The 20,287-nt window shown below is 50.1% G+C and overlaps 1 protein-coding gene across 2 annotated transcripts; it reads left to right on the top strand.

The window, feature by feature from the left end:
* Nucleotides 1-854: 854 nt before the first annotated feature.
* Nucleotides 855-9,224, top strand: TCF24 (transcription factor 24). 2 transcript variants are annotated; one of them, XM_048508445.1, is made up of 3 exons: nt 855-896; nt 7,789-8,181; nt 8,744-9,224. In XM_048508445.1, exons 2-3 carry the CDS (start codon nt 7,804-7,806, stop codon nt 8,855-8,857), a joined length of 492 nt encoding a protein of 163 aa, XP_048364402.1. In that variant the 5' UTR covers nt 855-896; nt 7,789-7,803; the 3' UTR covers nt 8,858-9,224. The 2 variants fall into 2 exon arrangements, with proteins under 2 accessions (XP_048364402.1, XP_048364401.1); XM_048508444.1 differs by lacking the exon at nt 855-896 and adding an exon at nt 1,946-1,968.
* The last annotated feature ends 11,063 nt before the right edge of the window (nt 9,225-20,287 follow it).

Genomic DNA, 20,287 nt, shown 5'->3' with positions numbered 1-20,287 from the left:
CAAACCCCATACTATATGCTTTTTGGTAAAGCTCCTTCCCTAAAGCACTTGAGAGTTTTCGGAAGTCATGCAAAAACCCTCCACCTCCATGCTTCCCAGAGCCATGCCACTGGAGCACCAGCAAAGATGCCAGATGGGGTTTGTTTCAGGGTTTACAGTCTTCCTGCCTCCTCCTGGCTGGTGTGATAACAAAGCAGCAAGGCTGTGGAATTGCTACTGGCAGTTAACATATTAGTTAAGGGGGTGGACTGTGAAAAGTGTCAGGAATCCTGTAAAACAGAGGAGGCAATTTCACTAACAGGACTGCTAGTTCCTGTAACACTTAACCCTTCCCCTTTTATGAGAAATCAGAAACACACAGCTGAGGAAAGAGATAAATCTTTGGAGGGGACTTAGCTTCTCTTCTGGCTCATATAACAGGCCCTCTGCTTGTTTAGGGGGCCCTGAATTTCCACAATAAGAGACTGACGGACTGGAAGCCATGTGTCTGTTCTTGATGGTTACTTCAGTTGATTTAGAAGGAAATGCCCTCTGTATATGCTCCAGATCCTTCTTTGGGCCGCCTCACAGGTTCCAGGAATAAAGTCATGCAGATAGCTTCCGGGGAGAGATCCTGGCAATGTGTTGAGCTTCAACTCAAGCCCTGGCTGCAAGAGCAAAAGAAAACGAGACGGACAGGGGAAACTGACGTTTGACGTCCCGCAGGAGAAAGAATTTGAGCTGGCCAGGGAGGACCCGGGGAGAAGAGGAGGGGCAGCAGGAGAGGGGTCGCAGAAGGAGCTGGGGGCTGTCCTCCTAGTCGGTCCCATAAAAGAGACAGGCTCTACCGCCACCCCAAGCTGAGACCAGGGTTGCGCCGCTGTCGACCTCCCTGCCGGCCAAGACACCCAGAAGAGGTAAAGTAAGTTTTTTTTTCCTTCTGCAAGTTTCTGTCCTTCACCAGCGGCCAGTCGCTTTGCTGAGAGAGATGGTCGGGGACTTGGGCACCCTGGTTGTAGGACAGATATGTGTGCAGCCCGCACAAGAACTCGGTTCTCGCCCAAGAACTTAAAAACGCCGGTCGGGTTTGCAGATCGCCCCGCGTAGCCCGAAGAAACGGGTCAGCGAGAGCAGAAAGGGAAGCGGGCTGAGAAGTCACGCGGGACCTCTCCCGAAGTTCCCCGGTCCTGCTGCTCAGGGTGCGGTGGAAGGAAGAGCGAGCCACTTGGGACACCCTGACCTTGCATCGCTGTCCAATCTGCGCTTAGTGGTTGGGGTTAGAGCGGGAGCTTTCCTCCCTTGGAGTAAGGGGGAAATATAAATCTGGGAGATTTTGGCACAGAGATCCTCTCCGCTCTCTCCGAGGTTTCCTGTTTTTAGCATGAGAAATCAACGAGAGAGAGAAAGGGAGGAAGGGAGACAGGGGCTTTTTCTCCATTCCTCATTTCCTGAGTAGCGTGGGGGGTGGCGGATCATTGCCGACTTTCCAAGAGCAAGGAGAAAGGGGGGGGGGGCTTTTGCTGGGCCGGCTCCCCAGTGGGAAACGTGCACAGGTGTCCTTCGAATCAGGTCCCTACAGACTGCGGCTCAAGGAGAGTGAGAAGGTGCGACCCTGGAAAGCACCTGTTGCTGCCCAGTAAAGAAGGGGAAAGTGCCGCCCTTTAGACACATTGTGTAGAAATGCTCCTTTAAGTGAACATCTGCTGTTACTCAATCCTTGGTAGTCTTATTTTACTAGGATCTTTCAGGGTGCACTCCAGCTGAGAAGCCCCGTTATTCTATTGCAACAAAAACAGACTTCGTCTAGCCCGTGAAAGCTTTAGCAAAACTCAGCCAGTTCGTCTTGATGGTGCCTGAAGGCTCTGCTATCCTTCAAGAGGTTTTTTTTTAAAATAAAAACGTTAGAATTGCAATCTTGCATTCAGTTCTTTCTTGGCTATTGCAGATCCCTGGGATTTCCGAATAATCATAAGCATATTTGGGATCCAGGTGTGCTTTCATTCATTTATTTGCAAATGTCCAATTTCTTCTCCAAGGAAATGAAGTTTAGATAAATAGTTACATGATGGAATATTTGTGGTGTTAAACTCAATTAAGTTTCTGTTTCTTTCTCTTGGCTGACCGGTATTATTTGTGGTGCAAAAGAGATCCTAAAAGCCCAACTACTATACTGCAGTAGTGGATTTAATGGTAAAAGATCCATCATCTATATTCTGCAACGTTTTTGACTCTCTAACATTTAAAATCCTTCAAATATAAAATTCCTCTTGCCAGTAAAGGAATAAAATACCCACAGCTATTTACCGTTTGTTTTGTTGATTGCTCATAAATAGTTCTGCTAATTGTATAGTCATCTGAGGATGGAACATAAAATAATTAATTACAACACAAAATGTACAAATCCTTCGAGAGCCCAGTGAATGTAAGTAACCTTACCTGAGCTATTACTTAAATTAAGCTGTTCAGCAAATTGAAGCAAAACAGATTTAAGTAGAAGGGCAAAAACTGAAAGGGAAAAAAATGAACATTCAGATAAGTTGAACTGTAACTATTAGTAAGGCTCATTCCACACAGTATATTTATAACAAGTAACAATTGTCATAAATGAACTTGTTTTCCCTTTTTATAAATGGAAAGCGAATTCATTTATAATGATTCCAACTCGTTATAAATATGCTGTGTGGAATGATTAATATTGTTCAATGCTAATGCTAATGCATTCAGAAAATAATTCAGAAAGTAATAGTGTTAAATGTCATTGATGCTAATGCATTCAGAAAATAATTAAACTCATTAAGGTTTATAAACTATGGGTGACATACAGCACATTAAATATCCCACCACAGGTTTTGTCTAATGATTTCTCCATGTATGAGTAGTAGGAGTTTCTATGCCTTTTTCCAGAATTGGCTTCTCTTTCCATCCTTTAAGCACAACTGCAACAGCAAAATGTATGCTCAGTTATGTATACCTTCCTTGGTTTGTGGTCAATATGTATATGCTAGAGCGAATTACTGAGGTTTGGGAAAAGTTACCATTCACACAGGAATGTCAACTATCTCAGATGAATTCTATTAATTTCAAAAAACATATAACTAGAGTAGTGATTGCTTATGAGCCAGTGAAATGTGATTGACAGCATTCACTGGTGTGTTCAAAATGTGGGCAGAAACATCTATATTTTAATATTTAAAAAATCAGCCACAACCGATATTTTGGCCACTCACCAAAATATACATCAGCAGTTTCATAGGTTGCTTTAAATATAAGCTGCTGCAAATTCAAGATACATATTTTTAAAAAGTAAAAATTTTATTAAATAAACAAAATGGTATTAAATAAAAATGTATTTTAAAATGGTACAACAATTAGACCTATTCATCAAGCTATAAAAACATAGTCACCTTATATTATAATTTTAATATAGTTTAACTGGGACCTTTACAACTCAGAAGACCATACAGGAAGCTGCTTGAGACAACTAAACTCTACGAATTCTCAGGCTAGTCTGGAAAATCTTAGGGAAGGGAATACTCCCCTCCCTGTTCCACCCTTGACTTTTTCTCTGTCAGGTTGGCTGTAGCCAATTTTCCCATCTTCCACACACGTGAGTGAAGGAAGTCTTCACTTATTTGTATGCAGCATAGAAGGGTACTCGAAATTGGGGGAAGCCCTAGAGAACAGGGCTAAATTCATCTCTGCTCAGACTTTATTGTTGCAAAAGTCTGAGGTGAATGTAGTTATATATGTCCCTCAGTACCCATCTTTTGGTTTCCCCTGAAGAAAACCTTGAGGAATATATATTTCACTCACTCACTCACTCACATATTACATCCACAGACAACAAGATCCAAAGAAGGGGAAGAGGGAAGGCAAATTTAAGTTTTCTTTTCTTTTACAAACTGGTTCCATAGCATCTGTCAACAAGATGGGTAACCAAACATTTTTATTTTTCTATTTATTATATATAAAGTACTGAACATGGTAGCTTAATTATATACAGTGGGTGAAATCAAGCAAAAAAGTTCAGTCATAAAAGTCTCAAGAAACTGAAGTGTATGGCAAACACTGATGGCTTTTGATTTTAAGCACACTTACTTAGATGTAAGCCCGAATAAATTGGTGAAATTTACTTCTAAGTAAGCACACTTGGATTGCTGTCAAGTTACATTTGGTTTATGGCAGTTCCTCAGGGTTTTCAAGGCAAGAGCAATTCAGAGATGGTTTGCCATTGCCTGCCTCTGCATGCCAACCCTGGACTTCTTTAGTGGTCTACCCATCCAGGTACTAACCAGGGCTGACCTTGCTTAGCGGAAGAGATCTGATAAGATTGGTCTGTAAAGGTCAAGGCATGGTATCATTTAAAAAAGCTGCCCTGATGGTCCAGAGACCTTTGGTGCAGCACCTGGTGCAATATAAATCTATAGGTACGATAGGACATGAAATTTAGAAAAACTTATTCACATGTTCGAAGTTTAACTATGTTTATAGGTTTAGTTTAATCTTGGCCAAAATATATCCATAGGCATGCATATAGATGTTCTACTTCTGCTTGTCTGTCTAATCGCAGAGAAGCACACCGCTAATTTTGAATAGCCGTGGAATGACTCCTATTCCGCAGAGCAAGCTGCTGTTCAAAGCAAAAGGTTTTAAAAGGTCCCACTGGGTACATTGGAGTGTTTCCAAGATACCTTCTTTGATTTTAACCAATTTGTAATGAGATTCACTCACAAACACAAATCCATTACAGTCTAAAATCTATATATATAAAAATCTAACAGTGTGTTTGTCCCTGATGGTCTCCCTCAGAAGCTGCTGGACGGATTGCCCCCAAATTTTCACAGGACATCCCTCCCTGTTGCTGGCAGGTACTCGTACCTTCAAACTTCCAAAAGTCCATACCTGAGCCAGGTAAAACATCTTTTTCCTGGCGCACCAGACCATGAAGCTGCCTCTGTTTAACTGTCACCCTTAGAATGTTCGTGCAGCCTGTCTGTGGCCTAAGGGCTTAGAATGTTCGTGCAGATGGGCAGAGATGAGCAGTGGAAACAGTAAATAGGTAATACTGTTAGGTAATACGAGTGGAAGTGAAACACATACACACTTTGCTGTGTAAAGGAGATCGTCAGAGTGGGAGTTCCCCCCCCCCTCACACGCAGGTGGTAACCTGCACTCTCTGTGCCTCACCCACTGCTACCACACAACACACACATCCAGCTCACAAACCCCTCTCTCACACACGTCACTCTGCCCTCCTCTCACATCCGGCAACCACCGCCCCACTTGCCCACTTCCTCACCCATATTCAGCCACAGCTCTCTTTTTTACTAAAAAAGCGAGTTGGAGTTTGCCTTTTCTTCTAAGAAAATCCACGCGGTTGGAGGCGAACCTCAACCCTACCTGCTCAGCGGGCTTCTTTTGCACATGGCCCTTTACAAGCCCAGGGAGCTGGCCTTTTCCCGATCTGAGCGCCTCACCACCCCTGCCTCTGCTGCCTGACTGGGATAGCCTGCTTGCCCCAGTTCTGCCTTACCCAAGCCAGGACTGTGCGTGTCAACCAGCCTCATGGACAGCGGGATTCACACTCTGGACAGTTCCGTTGTGGAATGGGAAGGGTTACCTTATACTAAAAAAACAAGACAGCACCATATAATGATGTGCATTGAAAAGGGAAAGAGGGATTCCATTTGATCACCCCAAAAGGCTATGCTGGGGATCATTGGACCTGCATGGACATCTGTGTGGGTTGCGGACTGTGATGAGAAGGACAATTGCCACAGCAACGCGTGGCTGGGCCCGCTAGTATAAATATATAAATGTACTTTCTACATTTACACAAGCATGTTAAAAGTCTCTTCAGTTTTTCAAAAACAGGTTTTCATCTTTTCTAATTTTTAATCATTTATAGCAATTCATAATTAGCCTGTTTTCAGGTTGACTGCAGATCTAATCCAGACTTCCTAAACCTTTGATTTTAATGATGTTGAATAGCAATCTTAGGAATTTTCAACTACAATCTCCTATTCAAACGCTTATCATTCATTCATTTTTTCCATAGCTGCTGCTCAAACTAAGTCAGTGCTTTCTAACTAATAAAAAGATATGCTTATTTTATTTTATCATAAGCAATAGTTCCTAACATGGTGGTCTCAGTCATGTAGAATTAAAGCAGAATTCTGAGGTCCTATTTATATGAGCTATTCAAATCTGAATCTTTCTTGATCTAATTTATTCCTTTCATTTACTCTGCTAGTAGATTTTTTTGCAAAAAGCCACATTAATGCTTACATCAAAAAAGAGGATATTTGTTTATAATTTTATATCTGTTGTAATACAAATTGTTTACAATTTTATTTCCACAGGAGCATTTGATTTATGAATTGCAAAATAAACTGTCAAATAAACTACTTGACAGAATCAGATTCTCCATACTTTAAAGAAGATTCTGCATACTTTTAAAGAAGATGGGATGAAAAGATTTTCACCCAGGAATGCAGAATCACGGTACAAATGCATGTACAGGAATTCTTTAGGGGGAAAATCCATCTTTTGATTAAAATAATGCCAGAAAAATTGGACAATAACTTTCATTTGACATATTTTTGTATTGGTCAGCTTCTGTTGGTAAACAGGGAAAAATTGATATTCTAGTCTAGCAGATATTGCTGTTCTAGTACCCTAATTCTTAATATATTTACTGGAAAGTAAGTCTGTTGGTTTCAGGGAGATTTTCATATTAAAATCCATCTCAGGCAGAGGTCCTGTGGCTCGGATGGGTGTGTGTGGATAGGAGTTACCAATTTCTGACTCTTGAAGGCATGCAGTTAACCTCAATGCTGACTGTTAGGTGTCTTGGTGGGATCCTAGATATCTCCCTATCTATGGAGGCTCAGGTCACACACATTGCCTGGCTGGCTTTTTACCACCTCTACCAGGGGAGACAGTTGGCACCTTATCTATTCCAGACCAACCTAGCCACAATGACCCATCCAGCAGTTACCTCAGCTCCGGAAACTCTAGCTGATGCAGAATGTAGCAGCATGGGTCTTACTGGGACTCCGTGGTGGATGTCCATACAACATGTTCTCCACCAGCTACATTGGCTCCTAGTGGAGTATCAAATCAGGTTCAAGGCTCTAGCGCTCACCTTTAAAGCCTTAAATGGTCTGTGCCAATTGTATTTGTGGGACCATTCTTTGAAAGGCGCTGCATTCACCTAATAACAATCTGTTGGTGATGCCTAGCCCAAAAGATATCTGTCTGACCTTGACCAGGGTCAGGGCATTTTTGGCCCTGACCCCAGCCTGGTGGAACACTCTGCCCAGTGACTTGATGCAGTTCCGCAGGACCTTCAAGACAGAGCTGTTCCACCAGATATATGGCTGAGGCAGTTGCGGCTTCCACCAGATGTTTTAGCAATGTGCCAAGATCGCAGTTCTGGCTACTACAAATGTTTCTAAACTGGAGTGCACTTTCTCTTTGTGTTACATAGTTTAAATAAATTGTTAATTTAAATCTGGAAGACCCCTCCTTAAGTGCCCAGCTATGCAAAATAAATGGAAGACTGGCAGAATATATTATATGCCGGTTCTAATAATTTATCCATTTTTCTCTACTTAATGAAATAATAAAAAGAAATAATAGTTAAAAATTAATCATAGTAAAAAAAATTATGCTGAAAAGTGATGCAGAAATGCAGTAGAATCACATCACAATTACATCAATAATACCCCTCTCCAAAAAACCTGACTGTGATCCTAAATGCAAATCCTCAGAGATAAGCACTGTAGGTCTCCTTGTTGTCTGCAGGTTCAGCTCCCACTCATGGACTATAGAAATGTATCAGAGAACAGCAAGGAGCTTCCCATGCCCAGCTCAGACTCCCTGCCACCCTCAGTGTCAGGCACAAATTCCTGTTCCTCATCTTTGACTGCACAGAGGACAGGGGTGATTCTAGGGAGACCCGCAGCTGCCAATGCAGCCCGAGAACGCAGCCGAGTGCAGACCCTCCGCCATGCCTTCCTGGAGCTGCAGCGAACCCTGCCCTCCGTGCCGCCTGACACCAAGCTCTCAAAACTGGATGTGCTGCTCCTGGCCACCACCTACATCGCTCACCTCACCCGCAGCCTGCAAGATGAGGAAGAGCTGCCTGGAGAGAGCCTCGGCACGCTGAGAGGAGATGGTTACCTGCATCCAGTTAAGGTAAGCCATGGAGAAAGAAGCAAGGTGGTAGCTCTTATGAGTCATAATTTTCTTAATTTACTGTTCTCTAAACATTCTAGCTTCAGTGATACTCTTTGTGTAGATCAGCAATTTTGGGGTGATCATACAGTACAGTACAGTAAACCTTTATTAGGCATAAATAATTCTGCGGTGATTATACCTTGTTTAAAATATTTTGATCTTATCAGTTTCTTTCCCCCCCACTTTTGACTGGTTATTCTTTTAACCAATTGCAAGCTTTTTTCCGGAGATCCGTTGAACTGGAGCTTGTAAATCATAACAATAGTTATAATTTACATATTGTAAATGATAGAAGTTATCAATAGGACTTTAAAAAAAATGAGACAACAGTGAAAAATGTTAAAACTGACTCCCTCTTACTCACTATCTAGCCCTGGTAATGATAAATTTCTGTTTCTGGAAACAGTAGATACCTACAACATTTTGTGTGTGTGACCTCTGAATTATTTTAATTCATTTTAAATCTTGATGCCTAAACAATACTAACCTATTGTCCTTCCTTGCTTATATTTTCTTACAGAAATGGCCAATGCGATCAAGGTTATACATTGGAGCCACAGGACAGTTTTTGAATCACCCCATGCAAATAGATAATGCAAACCAAGGAGAGACTTCAGCGAATTCACAAATATAACATCCAGTTTTTATTAATATTGTTGTATTTATTATGCCAGGTATATTTAAAATAAAGTGCATCTTCCCTCCAACTGCAATATTTTTTCAAAGATAGATAAGACTGACAACATCAGAACTAGGTGTAATATTGAAATGTAAGGACGATTCACATATGTACTTTCTTTATGAACACAGGTAGTCTCCTTGTGTGAACAGCATATCATGCAAGCAATTGGACAATTTCCACAATTAGTGAAATGGCTAGATGTAATTCTAATCTTTAAAATATTGGCTCTCTGGGTCATGTTATGCTGTTTGTGCAAAGACTTCAATTATGTTTGTGAAGGAAGTCATTGAATATAACATGTGAACTGGAACAGTTAAAAATCAACAAAATGGATATTCTACAATCATTTAAATCAGGGGTCTGCAACCTGTGGCTCTCCAGATGTTCATGGACTACAACTGCCATCAGTCCCTACCAGCATGGCCAATTGGCCATGCTGGCAGGGGCTGATGGGAATTGTAGTCCATGAACATCAGGAGAGCCACAGGTTGCAGACCCCTGATTTAAATCAATTGGCAGGTTTGCCATGAACTTCCATGAAATGTTGACGTCGGTCTTTCGGTCCAAACATACATATTACAAACCACAGATGTGCATTGAAGATATGTACCCAGGCTTTGAAAAACACAACAAGGGCCCTGCTGTAACAATCTATCCCATTTTTCCAACAGTGGCTACATAAATACTTCCCAAAGAACACTAGTGGGAAATCAATGTTCCTCCTTTTCTGTCTCCAGCATCTGTTCCTCAGAGAGAGGTCAAGGCTCAGTATTAGATTATCTGCTTGGCTTGCAGAAGATCCCAAGTTCCATCTCCAACATCTCCAGAAAAAATTGCATAGTAAGTAGTCTGCTAGACCTTTGACTAGAGAGCCACTGCCAGTCTGAGTAGACAGTAATGAGTCTGAGTGTTGTCAGTTTTCCGGGTTGTGTAACCATGGCCCTTTCCGCACAGGCGCAAGCGGGGGTGCGTTGGCACAAACAATAAACAATGCCGACGCACACCCCCGGACCATTCGCGCGGATGGTCCCGGTAGGGGTGCATGCGGTGGCACAGCCTTCGCACAAGCTGCTGCGCTGTCCCTGAACACCGTACCTCGTCTCCTGGCTTCCGGCACATCGCAGAGGCCAGGGGACACCCCCCCCCCGCAGGCTGGAGTGGCGGCTCTGGAGTCGCAGGCCAGCGTGGGCATGTCCCCTGGCCTCTGCGACACGCCGGAAGCCAGGAGACGAGGTATGACGTTCAGGAACGGGGGGGGGGGGGGATGGTGCCTTCCAGTTGGAAGATTGCTTCCAGTTGCTTCCGAAAACAGTGGAAACAGCGTCTTCGCGCCGCTCGGGGGTGGCGAGGCAGCACGCCGACCGTGTGAACCCCTCCCCAGGGATGGCGTTTTTGCCGCCCCTAGAGGACTCTATTCCGCCAGTGCCGAAAGAGCCTATGTTCCAATAGCATTTTCTCCTGACATTTCACTTGCATCTGTGGCTGGCATCTTCAGAGGATCATGAGTCTGAGAGACTGATGGTCTGATTCAGTGTAAGGCAGTTTTGTGTGTTTATGTGAGATAACTGCCAGTGAACACAGAGTTTCAGTTTTGCTATTTTCTGTGACTGCTCAGGATGCACCTTTTTCTTCAAAATTCAGTAGGAGATTAAAAATTAGCACAACTCTGAATCCGCACATATGTGGACCATGCACATGTGATTTTACATTACAGCTTAAGTGTGTAGTATTGAGGTATCAGTGCAATAAAACCTAATGTGAAAAGCTAGAAGTTTTTCCCAAAAAGCTGTTCTTACAACATACACAAACTTTCAACACTACATATTCTCTCAAAGCTAATAAGGTTTGCTCAGACTTATATAGTCTTAAATTTATTTTCATCTTCTCTCTGATGATGTGAATTGTGTTCATAATAAAGTGAAAGATCTACTATAAAACAAACTACCAGTGTGACATATAGTATAAGCAACTCCATCCTTTGAAGGTTGGCTCTAACAGTAATATATGTTCATAATGTAATTATTGTTCTCACTGAGATTTATTAATGTCTTATGGCTTGAAATGTATTAAGTGTTTGATAAGAGAAAAACTATGTGACACCAAATATGTATGCTTTACATATGTGAAAGAATTTGATGTGTTGATTCCTCAAACGAAGCTTGCATGTTTGGTTAGTTCAGTTTAAATATTTACTGTATGTAAGCAAGGATAATTTGAATTAAAAGTGCAGTGAGAGGCTTACTCAGCCGTTTACTCTTGATGTATCATATTATACATCATTTGTAGAATTACGCTAAATGTAATTTTATATTAAATAATCTAAAAATGATTGAAAGTTGTCAGATAAATGCAAACGTTCCCTGGAAAGACAGGAAAATGAAAGTGCATTTAAGAGGAATGTTTAGGAAGCTTCTCATTTTGTGTAGAGCTGGGCAAATTGTAATTTTATCACATCTCATGTTTGGGTGTTCTTAAAACAGTCATGGTAATATCCTGGCACTTGATTCACAGGGTTAATTTGAATCAGCTATCCTTGCGACTCATCCCCAAAACCTTTTAAAATTGAATTCCCCTGACTGTCCTGGAAAATATAACAGACACAGATGGAAATGCATGTGCACAGATACTTCCTGCTTGGAAAGGACTGATTCCCCATCTTCTAAAACCTTGGCTGATTCTGCATGGGCCAAAAACAGCAGTGTGAAAACGGTGTGAAAACAGTGTAAAAGGGTTTAAAATGGTGTAGAAGGGTTTATACTGTTTTCACACCGTTTTCACACCGCTGTTTTTGGCCCATGCAGAATCAGCCCTTCTTTTTTAGACACTGCTACTTTTTTTTTACTTTATACTCTACTAATGTCAATAATAACTTTCAGCACAAATAATATTTACAGACCGTATCTCCAAACTTTTAAAATAGCAAATTATCCCCATGCTCACAAAATGTTAACAAAAAATTGTATAATGTATAAATGCTAGATATATCAAGTTTGGGGTTTAACAGGCTATATAATGGCTTTTCCTTTCAAACCTTTCAAGGGTCTCGTGGTGATGTATCATAACCACGACATTCCTCACATGGTCACCAAACTTCGTTACACTTTTCAGAATGATCGAGCATCAGAAAGTTGTAGATTATGATAACTTTTTGAACAGGGGTTGTAAATCTCATCCATGATCTAACCCATTGGGGAGTGGCAGACACCGAACAAAGGTCCCCTCCTTAGGTTCCCCAGATCATCCTTGGCTTTGCTGCCTGTACCAGACACAGAGCTGAACATCAGCACCATTTTAGCACCTAGAAGCCTTGCTAGGTTTCAGATCACATGTGATTTTTTTCCCTCAGAAATCCCTACAACTCTGTCAGGTGTACTGGCTCTACACAGAATGAATATAGTTATAATTACAAACAGCTATATTGGCAAGTGTACTAGGAGTATATTCAAAAGGCAGAAAAACCGACCTGAGTTCACTGTGCTGCTATCTCTTAAGAGGAATAAAAATAACCACAACAAATGCTCTTAAAATACACTCCTTTTTGTTGCAATTTCATGCTGAATATATTCCAGATTAACAGTGGTCTTTTCAGCAGACATAACCCTTTCAATTCCATTGAAATTAATGGGTTTTAAAAGGTCTAATCTGTTAAGATGACACTGTTTGCCCAAGTGTGACTCTTAACCTGTTGTGAACATTTTTTCTTCCTTCTACCCTACCACTAAACTCCGAAAAGAGAATCCAGTAAAGTAGTCCTCTGAATTCTGCAAGAGATGTTTCCATGGGCTCTTCAGTCACGATAGCACAGCCTTGCCTGCCCCCTTTCATGGCACCACATATATTACTCTACCTTAACCAAATTATCCCCCATCAAAATGTATGGTTGTCTTGTAATTGCTAATACGTACCCTTGTGATTTTTCTTTCAGCATGTGGGTTGAGAAGAAAAAATATAATTAGACTCATAATTTTGGAGTAAGTGGTGACTTTAATCACATTTTTCCCTGTTCATTTCACTTCTGTCACTCCACCCTCCACCTCCTTGTCTTCACTTTGCACAAAGACAGGTCTGTTCTAAGTGGTCTCTACGGGAATGAATGGTGATTGGCAGAGAATACATTAACACACAAAATATTTAACTTGAGGGTATAGTATTGTAATTACAGCTGTTTACATGAGCAAAGTGCACTGCACAGAATATTTTCAACATGCCCAGTTTTATGTATATTATTTTATTTATTGATGTTATATGTTTGTTTCTAGTTGTCCACTGGGATAGACCTGTTTTATTTAATCTTGCACAGCAACATCCAATTGAGGTTGCTACATAAATAAAAACTTTATGAACATAAGTGTATTATACATTTCTTGAATCATAAGTTATGACAAGAGAAGAAAAGATTTCTTCAATAGTTTATACTAACTCTTCTTTTACATGTTTAGCAAAAATCAATCTGAAACTAATTTTAAAAGCCAGTTATATTTTAATTTGCATTTGTAATATCTTTTTGGAAAGAAACGAGCAGCCTGATACAATAAGAAGAGTTGCTCTGGCATAGGAATGCTGCCATAGATGGAACAATAAACCTCATGTAAATTAAGTCACCAACCCCACACTCATACAACAGAAACACTAGCACAAAATCATGACAGGATAGGGAGGATAACTAGATGCAGAAAACTTAATTCCAATTGGTCATCAAACGTTCACGACCCTTTTGACCTGCTACGTCAGAGAACACAGAACAGCCCAATAAGAAACAAACTGTCAATGAAAATTCTTTGAAGGGATGAGTAAATATTGGCTCAGTGGTGATATTATCTCACCCACGAAGAGAATCCTAACATGTAGAGAACATCAGGGGAAAGGGGATGTATAAGAACTTGAAGAGCATGTAAGTGTTGCCAACTCTTGCAAATCCATAGTTTACTACCACGTGCAAAATGTCTAAGCTTATCTGCTATTGGCTGCTAGAGCTGAACATAATGTATCTCTCTTAGGTCCCTTCCGCACATGCAGAATAATGCACTTCCAATCCACTTTCAATCCACAGCTATGCAGTATAGCAAAATCCACTTGCAAACTATTGTTAAAGTGGATTGAAAGTGCATTATTCTGCATGTGCGGAAGGGGCCTCAGCTCTTCCCAGGCAGTTATCCAACAGAGTTGGGGCAGAAACAATAAATGGACCCAAGTGACAATTCAGTGTCATCCATCAGCTGTTGTATTGTAAGGTTGCTAACTTTGGTTCCTACACCACTGCAAGCCACTTAACAGAGTTTGACCTATACCTATTGTAGGTATGTAGTAACAGACAGTTCTACCTATGATTATACAGTCAGTGCCACTTTCAAAGGCATAAGAACCTCCTAGAGGCCTAAGACTAGTCATCACTGGGGAAATCCCATCCACCTGTTAAGGCGCAAAGGCAAGCAGCATACGGGTGGGTTTTGCATAGCACACTAACGTTGTGTAACATGTTATTAATGAACCCGGTTTCCCATTTGCCTTCACACTGGAGATTTCACCCCTCCAGGAAGTGACTGAAAACAGTCTGGGTTGTTATGGCTCCTTGAGTTTCCCGAAAAAGATTGCTAGTGTAATGATTGTTTATAAAATCTGGGCTGAGGGAAATATAACTGGCTACACCTGTTTTAAGAAAGAGCCCTGTGAGTAGTTCTTCCCCAAAATGTGATAAATAGCTTTCTCATCCCATTATGTTTGGGCTGTGCAGAAACCACCATGGCTGTTACACCCTCAGAAGATGTTGAACTGCTTCATCTCCTGGGACTTAAATCTCCTGAATCAACTTCAGTGGACCAAGGTCCAAATTCAAGATGCCAAGACTGACAGAGAAAAGTGCCGAAGAGATTTTCCCAGCAAAATGCCAACAGTAGAATAGTTAGTACCTCTCACATTTATACAACCAGCAGCATTAGAACATTCAGCAAGTGATAATTCATCTTCTATCCTCTAAATGATAGCAAGAAGTGCTTCTGTGGTGATCTACTTTTCTGTGATACTCAAGGCTTTGATCAGGTATTCTTAGGGGCATAACGAGGCAAACTGGAGCCTGGGGCAAAACCTGAGTTGGATGCCCCCCCATGGGCGGCCACCCCACCAGGACCAAAACTTTTTCTGCACCAGGTCATTGGTGCCTGCAGGGGGTGCATTTTTAAACATATCGGCACCAAAATTTCAGCATATCATCAGGAGACTGTCCTGACATTACCCCTCAAGTTTGGTGCAGTTTGGTTCAGGGGGGCCAAAGTTATGGACCCTCAAAAGGGTAGTCCCCATCTCCTTAGCTCCCTTTGGAAAGAATGGGGGATGGGGGCACCCCTTTTGAGGGTCCATAACTTTGGCCCCCCTCACCCAAACTGCAGCAAACCTGGGGGGTATCATCAGGACGGTCTCCTGATGAGACCCTGAAACTTTTGAGACTGTGCCTTCAGAAATGTGCCCCCCCCCCCCCAGCTTGCATCCCTCGTTGACAGCAATGCAGAAAACTCACCCCAGAACAAAGATTCTTGGGCAAGTTTCTGGGATGTTCCTGCAGGGGGTGCATTCTTGGCCATATGGGCACCAAACTTTCAGGGTATCATCTGAAGACTGTCCTGATGCTGCCCCCCACATTTGGTGCAATTTGGTTCAAGAGGGCCAAAGTTATGGACCCTCAAAAGGGTAGCCCCCATCTCCTTAGCTCCCATTGGAAAGAACGGGGGATGGGGGCACCCCCTTTGAGGATGGGGGCACCCCCATCAGGATAATCTCCTGATGATACCCTGAAATTTTGGTGCCGATACGTCCAAAAAATGCACCCCCTGCAGGCCAAAATGTGAAAAAACAAAAAAACGGATTGCTCAAATGCCCCCTCGTGACTCAAAATTCCGATGCCCTGGCCTAAACTGCCCAATGGATGTTACGCCCCTGGGTATCCTTATGGCTGATCTCCTTATGGCTCATCTCAATCTTTTATTTAATGAGGCGACAGAACAAATCATCATCCTGGAATGAGGCAGTTAGTGGTACTTCCCAAACCACATAGAGACACTACAATTCATACAACTGAAGGTGTAGAGACTTTTTTTTAAAAGCTGGGAATTGAAAGAACCTGAAGAATGGAGCCTTTTCCACAGCACATCTCAAGGAGACATGCAATTGATTGGAACACAAAAGAACATAGAAGCACACATACACTTTTTCAGTGGTTGGGTATGGGCACTTCGAAATCAGACTAATGACACTTTTTCATTATTTTTTACTCTCTCCCTGCCCTTTTTTGCTAGCAGGTTAAGCAACAGCTGCTGTATAGAATAAAACAGGAGCATTAAAAGACTGACAAAACTGATCTCACCATAAACTTTCAAGAGTCAGAGCTCACTTCCTCTGATGCTCTAGAGAAATTTGCGTACGAATAAACATTTGTGCTGTAGCTGCAACTGTGCAACCCCCACAGTGTAGTCTGCAGTTGAGACCAATAGATAACCTTCAAAGCAATGTTAGAATTAATTCTGTGGGAAAGAGAGTGCTTTGGAACAACCCTGCCAAGTCAGTCCATTGTTCCCTCAGGCAGGGATGGAAGGAAAACTGAAAACTGTTCAATATAGTCATATGATACCTGGGATGGAAGAGTAGGTAAAATATTTTATAGTCACCTACAGTTATTCTAGTGTTACTCCCATTTGCCCCGTTAATTGCTTACTTGGTTGATGGTTTATAACACCCCTACAATATAATCTAATCTGGAGATGGGTTGGAGGATGGGGCCTGGGTAAAATGAGGATCCACAGAGATTCTCCTGATTTCATATGATTTTTGAATTGAAATGAAATGACCATGAATCTATAAAGCATGTCCTACTTTACAGGCAGCACCAAAACAATCACACATCACATGTTTCCTGGCGCATCAGTGGAGCAAAAACATGTTTGAAAAACAGGGATCCTCAAGGATGATCATGATTTCTGCAACAAGTCACCCCCAAACCACCATCCTATCACAGCTCAAGCCCTCACACATATGTCTGACCAAAGCAATCACGCATCACATGCTCCCTGGCACACCATTTGCGCAAAAACATGTTTACAATCAGGAATATTCAAGGGGTCCCGTGATTTCTGCACCAAGCCACCCCAAACCACCATCACAGCACACCTCAAGTCCCCCCCCCCCCACCCCCCCCCCCCCCCACCCCCCCCCCCCCCCACCCCCCCCCCCCCCCACCCCCCCCCCCCCCCACCCCCCCCCCCCCCCACCCCCCCCCCCCCCCACCCCCCCCCCCCCCCACCCCCCCCCCCCCCCACCCCCCCCCCCCCCCACCCCCCCCCCCCCCCACCCCCCCCCCCCCCCACCCCCCCCCCCCCCCACCCCCCCCCCCCCCCACCCCCCCCCCCCCCCACCCCCCCCCCCCCCCACCCCCCCCCCCCCCCACCCCCCCCCCCCCCCACCCCCCCCCCCCCCCACCCCCCCCCCCCCCCACCCCCCCCCCCCCCCACCCCCCCCCCCCCCCACCCCCCCCCCCCCCCACCCCCCCCCCCCCCCACCCCCCCCCCCCCCCACCCCCCCCCCCCCCCACCCCCCCCCCCCCCCACCCCCCCCCCCCCCCACCCCCCCCCCCCCCCACCCCCCCCCCCCCCCACCCCCCCCCCCCCCCACCCCCCCCCCCCCCCACCCCCCCCCCCCCCCACCCCCCCCCCCCCCCACCCCCCCCCCCCCCCACCCCCCCCCCCCCCCACCCCCCCCCCCCCCCACCCCCCCCCCCCCCCACCCCCCCCCCCCCCCACCCCCCCCCCCCCCCACCCCCCCCCCCCCCCACCCCCCCCCCCCCCCACCCCCCCCCCCCCCCACCCCCCCCCCCCCCCACCCCCCCCCCCCCCCACCCCCCCCCCCCCCCACCCCCCCCCCCCCCCACCCCCCCCCCCCCCCACCCCCCCCCCCCCCCACCCCCCCCCCCCCCCACCCCCCCCCCCCCCCACCCCCCCCCCCCCCCACCCCCCCCCCCCCCCACCCCCCCCCCCCCCCACCCCCCCCCCCCCCCACCCCCCCCCCCCCCCACCCCCCCCCCCCCCCACCCCCCCCCCCCCCCACCCCCCCCCCCCCCCACCCCCCCCCCCCCCCACCCCCCCCCCCCCCCACCCCCCCCCCCCCCCACCCCCCCCCCCCCCCACCCCCCCCCCCCCCCACCCCCCCCCCCCCCCACCCCCCCCCCCCCCCACCCCCCCCCCCCCCCACCCCCCCCCCCCCCCACCCCCCCCCCCCCCCACCCCCCCCCCCCCCCACCCCCCCCCCCCCCCACCCCCCCCCCCCCCCACCCCCCCCCCCCCCCACCCCCCCCCCCCCCCACCCCCCCCCCCCCCCACCCCCCCCCCCCCCCACCCCCCCCCCCCCCCACCCCCCCCCCCCCCCACCCCCCCCCCCCCCCACCCCCCCCCCCCCCCACCCCCCCCCCCCCCCACCCCCCCCCCCCCCCACCCCCCCCCCCCCCCACCCCCCCCCCCCCCCACCCCCCCCCCCCCCCACCCCCCCCCCCCCCCACCCCCCCCCCCCCCCACCCCCCCCCCCCCCCACCCCCCCCCCCCCCCACCCCCCCCCCCCCCCACCCCCCCCCCCCCCCACCCCCCCCCCCCCCCACCCCCCCCCCCCCCCACCCCCCCCCCCCCCCACCCCCCCCCCCCCCCACCCCCCCCCCCCCCCACCCCCCCCCCCCCCCACCCCCCCCCCCCCCCACCCCCCCCCCCCCCCACCCCCCCCCCCCCCCACCCCCCCCCCCCCCCACCCCCCCCCCCCCCCACCCCCCCCCCCCCCCACCCCCCCCCCCCCCCACCCCCCCCCCCCCCCACCCCCCCCCCCCCCCACCCCCCCCCCCCCCCACCCCCCCCCCCCCCCACCCCCCCCCCCCCCCACCCCCCCCCCCCCCCACCCCCCCCCCCCCCCACCCCCCCCCCCCCCCACCCCCCCCCCCCCCCACCCCCCCCCCCCCCCACCCCCCCCCCCCCCCACCCCCCCCCCCCCCCACCCCCCCCCCCCCCCACCCCCCCCCCCCCCCACCCCCCCCCCCCCCCACCCCCCCCCCCCCCCACCCCCCCCCCCCCCCACCCCCCCCCCCCCCCACCCCCCCCCCCCCCCACCCCCCCCCCCCCCCACCCCCCCCCCCCCCCACCCCCCCCCCCCCCCACCCCCCCCCCCCCCCACCCCCCCCCCCCCCCACCCCCCCCCCCCCCCACCCCCCCCCCCCCCCACCCCCCCCCCCCCCCACCCCCCCCCCCCCCCACCCCCCCCCCCCCCCACCCCCCCCCCCCCCCACCCCCCCCCCCCCCCACCCCCCCCCCCCCCCACCCCCCCCCCCCCCCACCCCCCCCCCCCCCCACCCCCCCCCCCCCCCACCCCCCCCCCCCCCCACCCCCCCCCCCCCCCACCCCCCCCCCCCCCCACCCCCCCCCCCCCCCACCCCCCCCCCCCCCCACCCCCCCCCCCCCCCACCCCCCCCCCCCCCCACCCCCCCCCCCCCCCACCCCCCCCCCCCCCCACCCCCCCCCCCCCCCACCCCCCCCCCCCCCCACCCCCCCCCCCCCCCACCCCCCCCCCCCCCCACCCCCCCCCCCCCCCACCCCCCCCCCCCCCCACCCCCCCCCCCCCCCACCCCCCCCCCCCCCCACCCCCCCCCCCCCCCACCCCCCCCCCCCCCCACCCCCCCCCCCCCCCACCCCCCCCCCCCCCCACCCCCCCCCCCCCCCACCCCCCCCCCCCCCCACCCCCCCCCCCCCCCACCCCCCCCCCCCCCCACCCCCCCCCCCCCCCACCCCCCCCCCCCCCCACCCCCCCCCCCCCCCACCCCCCCCCCCCCCCACCCCCCCCCCCCCCCACCCCCCCCCCCCCCCACCCCCCCCCCCCCCCACCCCCCCCCCCCCCCACCCCCCCCCCCCCCCACCCCCCCCCCCCCCCACCCCCCCCCCCCCCCACCCCCCCCCCCCCCCACCCCCCCCCCCCCCCACCCCCCCCCCCCCCCACCCCCCCCCCCCCCCACCCCCCCCCCCCCCCACCCCCCCCCCCCCCCACCCCCCCCCCCCCCCACCCCCCCCCCCCCCCACCCCCCCCCCCCCCCACCCCCCCCCCCCCCCACCCCCCCCCCCCCCCACCCCCCCCCCCCCCCACCCCCCCCCCCCCCCACCCCCCCCCCCCCCCACCCCCCCCCCCCCCCACCCCCCCCCCCCCCCACCCCCCCCCCCCCCCACCCCCCCCCCCCCCCACCCCCCCCCCCCCCCACCCCCCCCCCCCCCCACCCCCCCCCCCCCCCACCCCCCCCCCCCCCCACCCCCCCCCCCCCCCACCCCCCCCCCCCCCCACCCCCCCCCCCCCCCACCCCCCCCCCCCCCCACCCCCCCC

The sequence above is a fragment of the Sphaerodactylus townsendi genome, linkage group LG09 (assembly GCF_021028975.2).
Source record: "Sphaerodactylus townsendi isolate TG3544 linkage group LG09, MPM_Stown_v2.3, whole genome shotgun sequence".
Classification (NCBI taxonomy): Eukaryota; Metazoa; Chordata; class Lepidosauria; order Squamata; family Sphaerodactylidae; genus Sphaerodactylus; species Sphaerodactylus townsendi.
The sequence above is the reverse complement of the archived record's forward strand: the minus strand, read 5'-3'. Positions and strand labels throughout refer to the sequence as shown.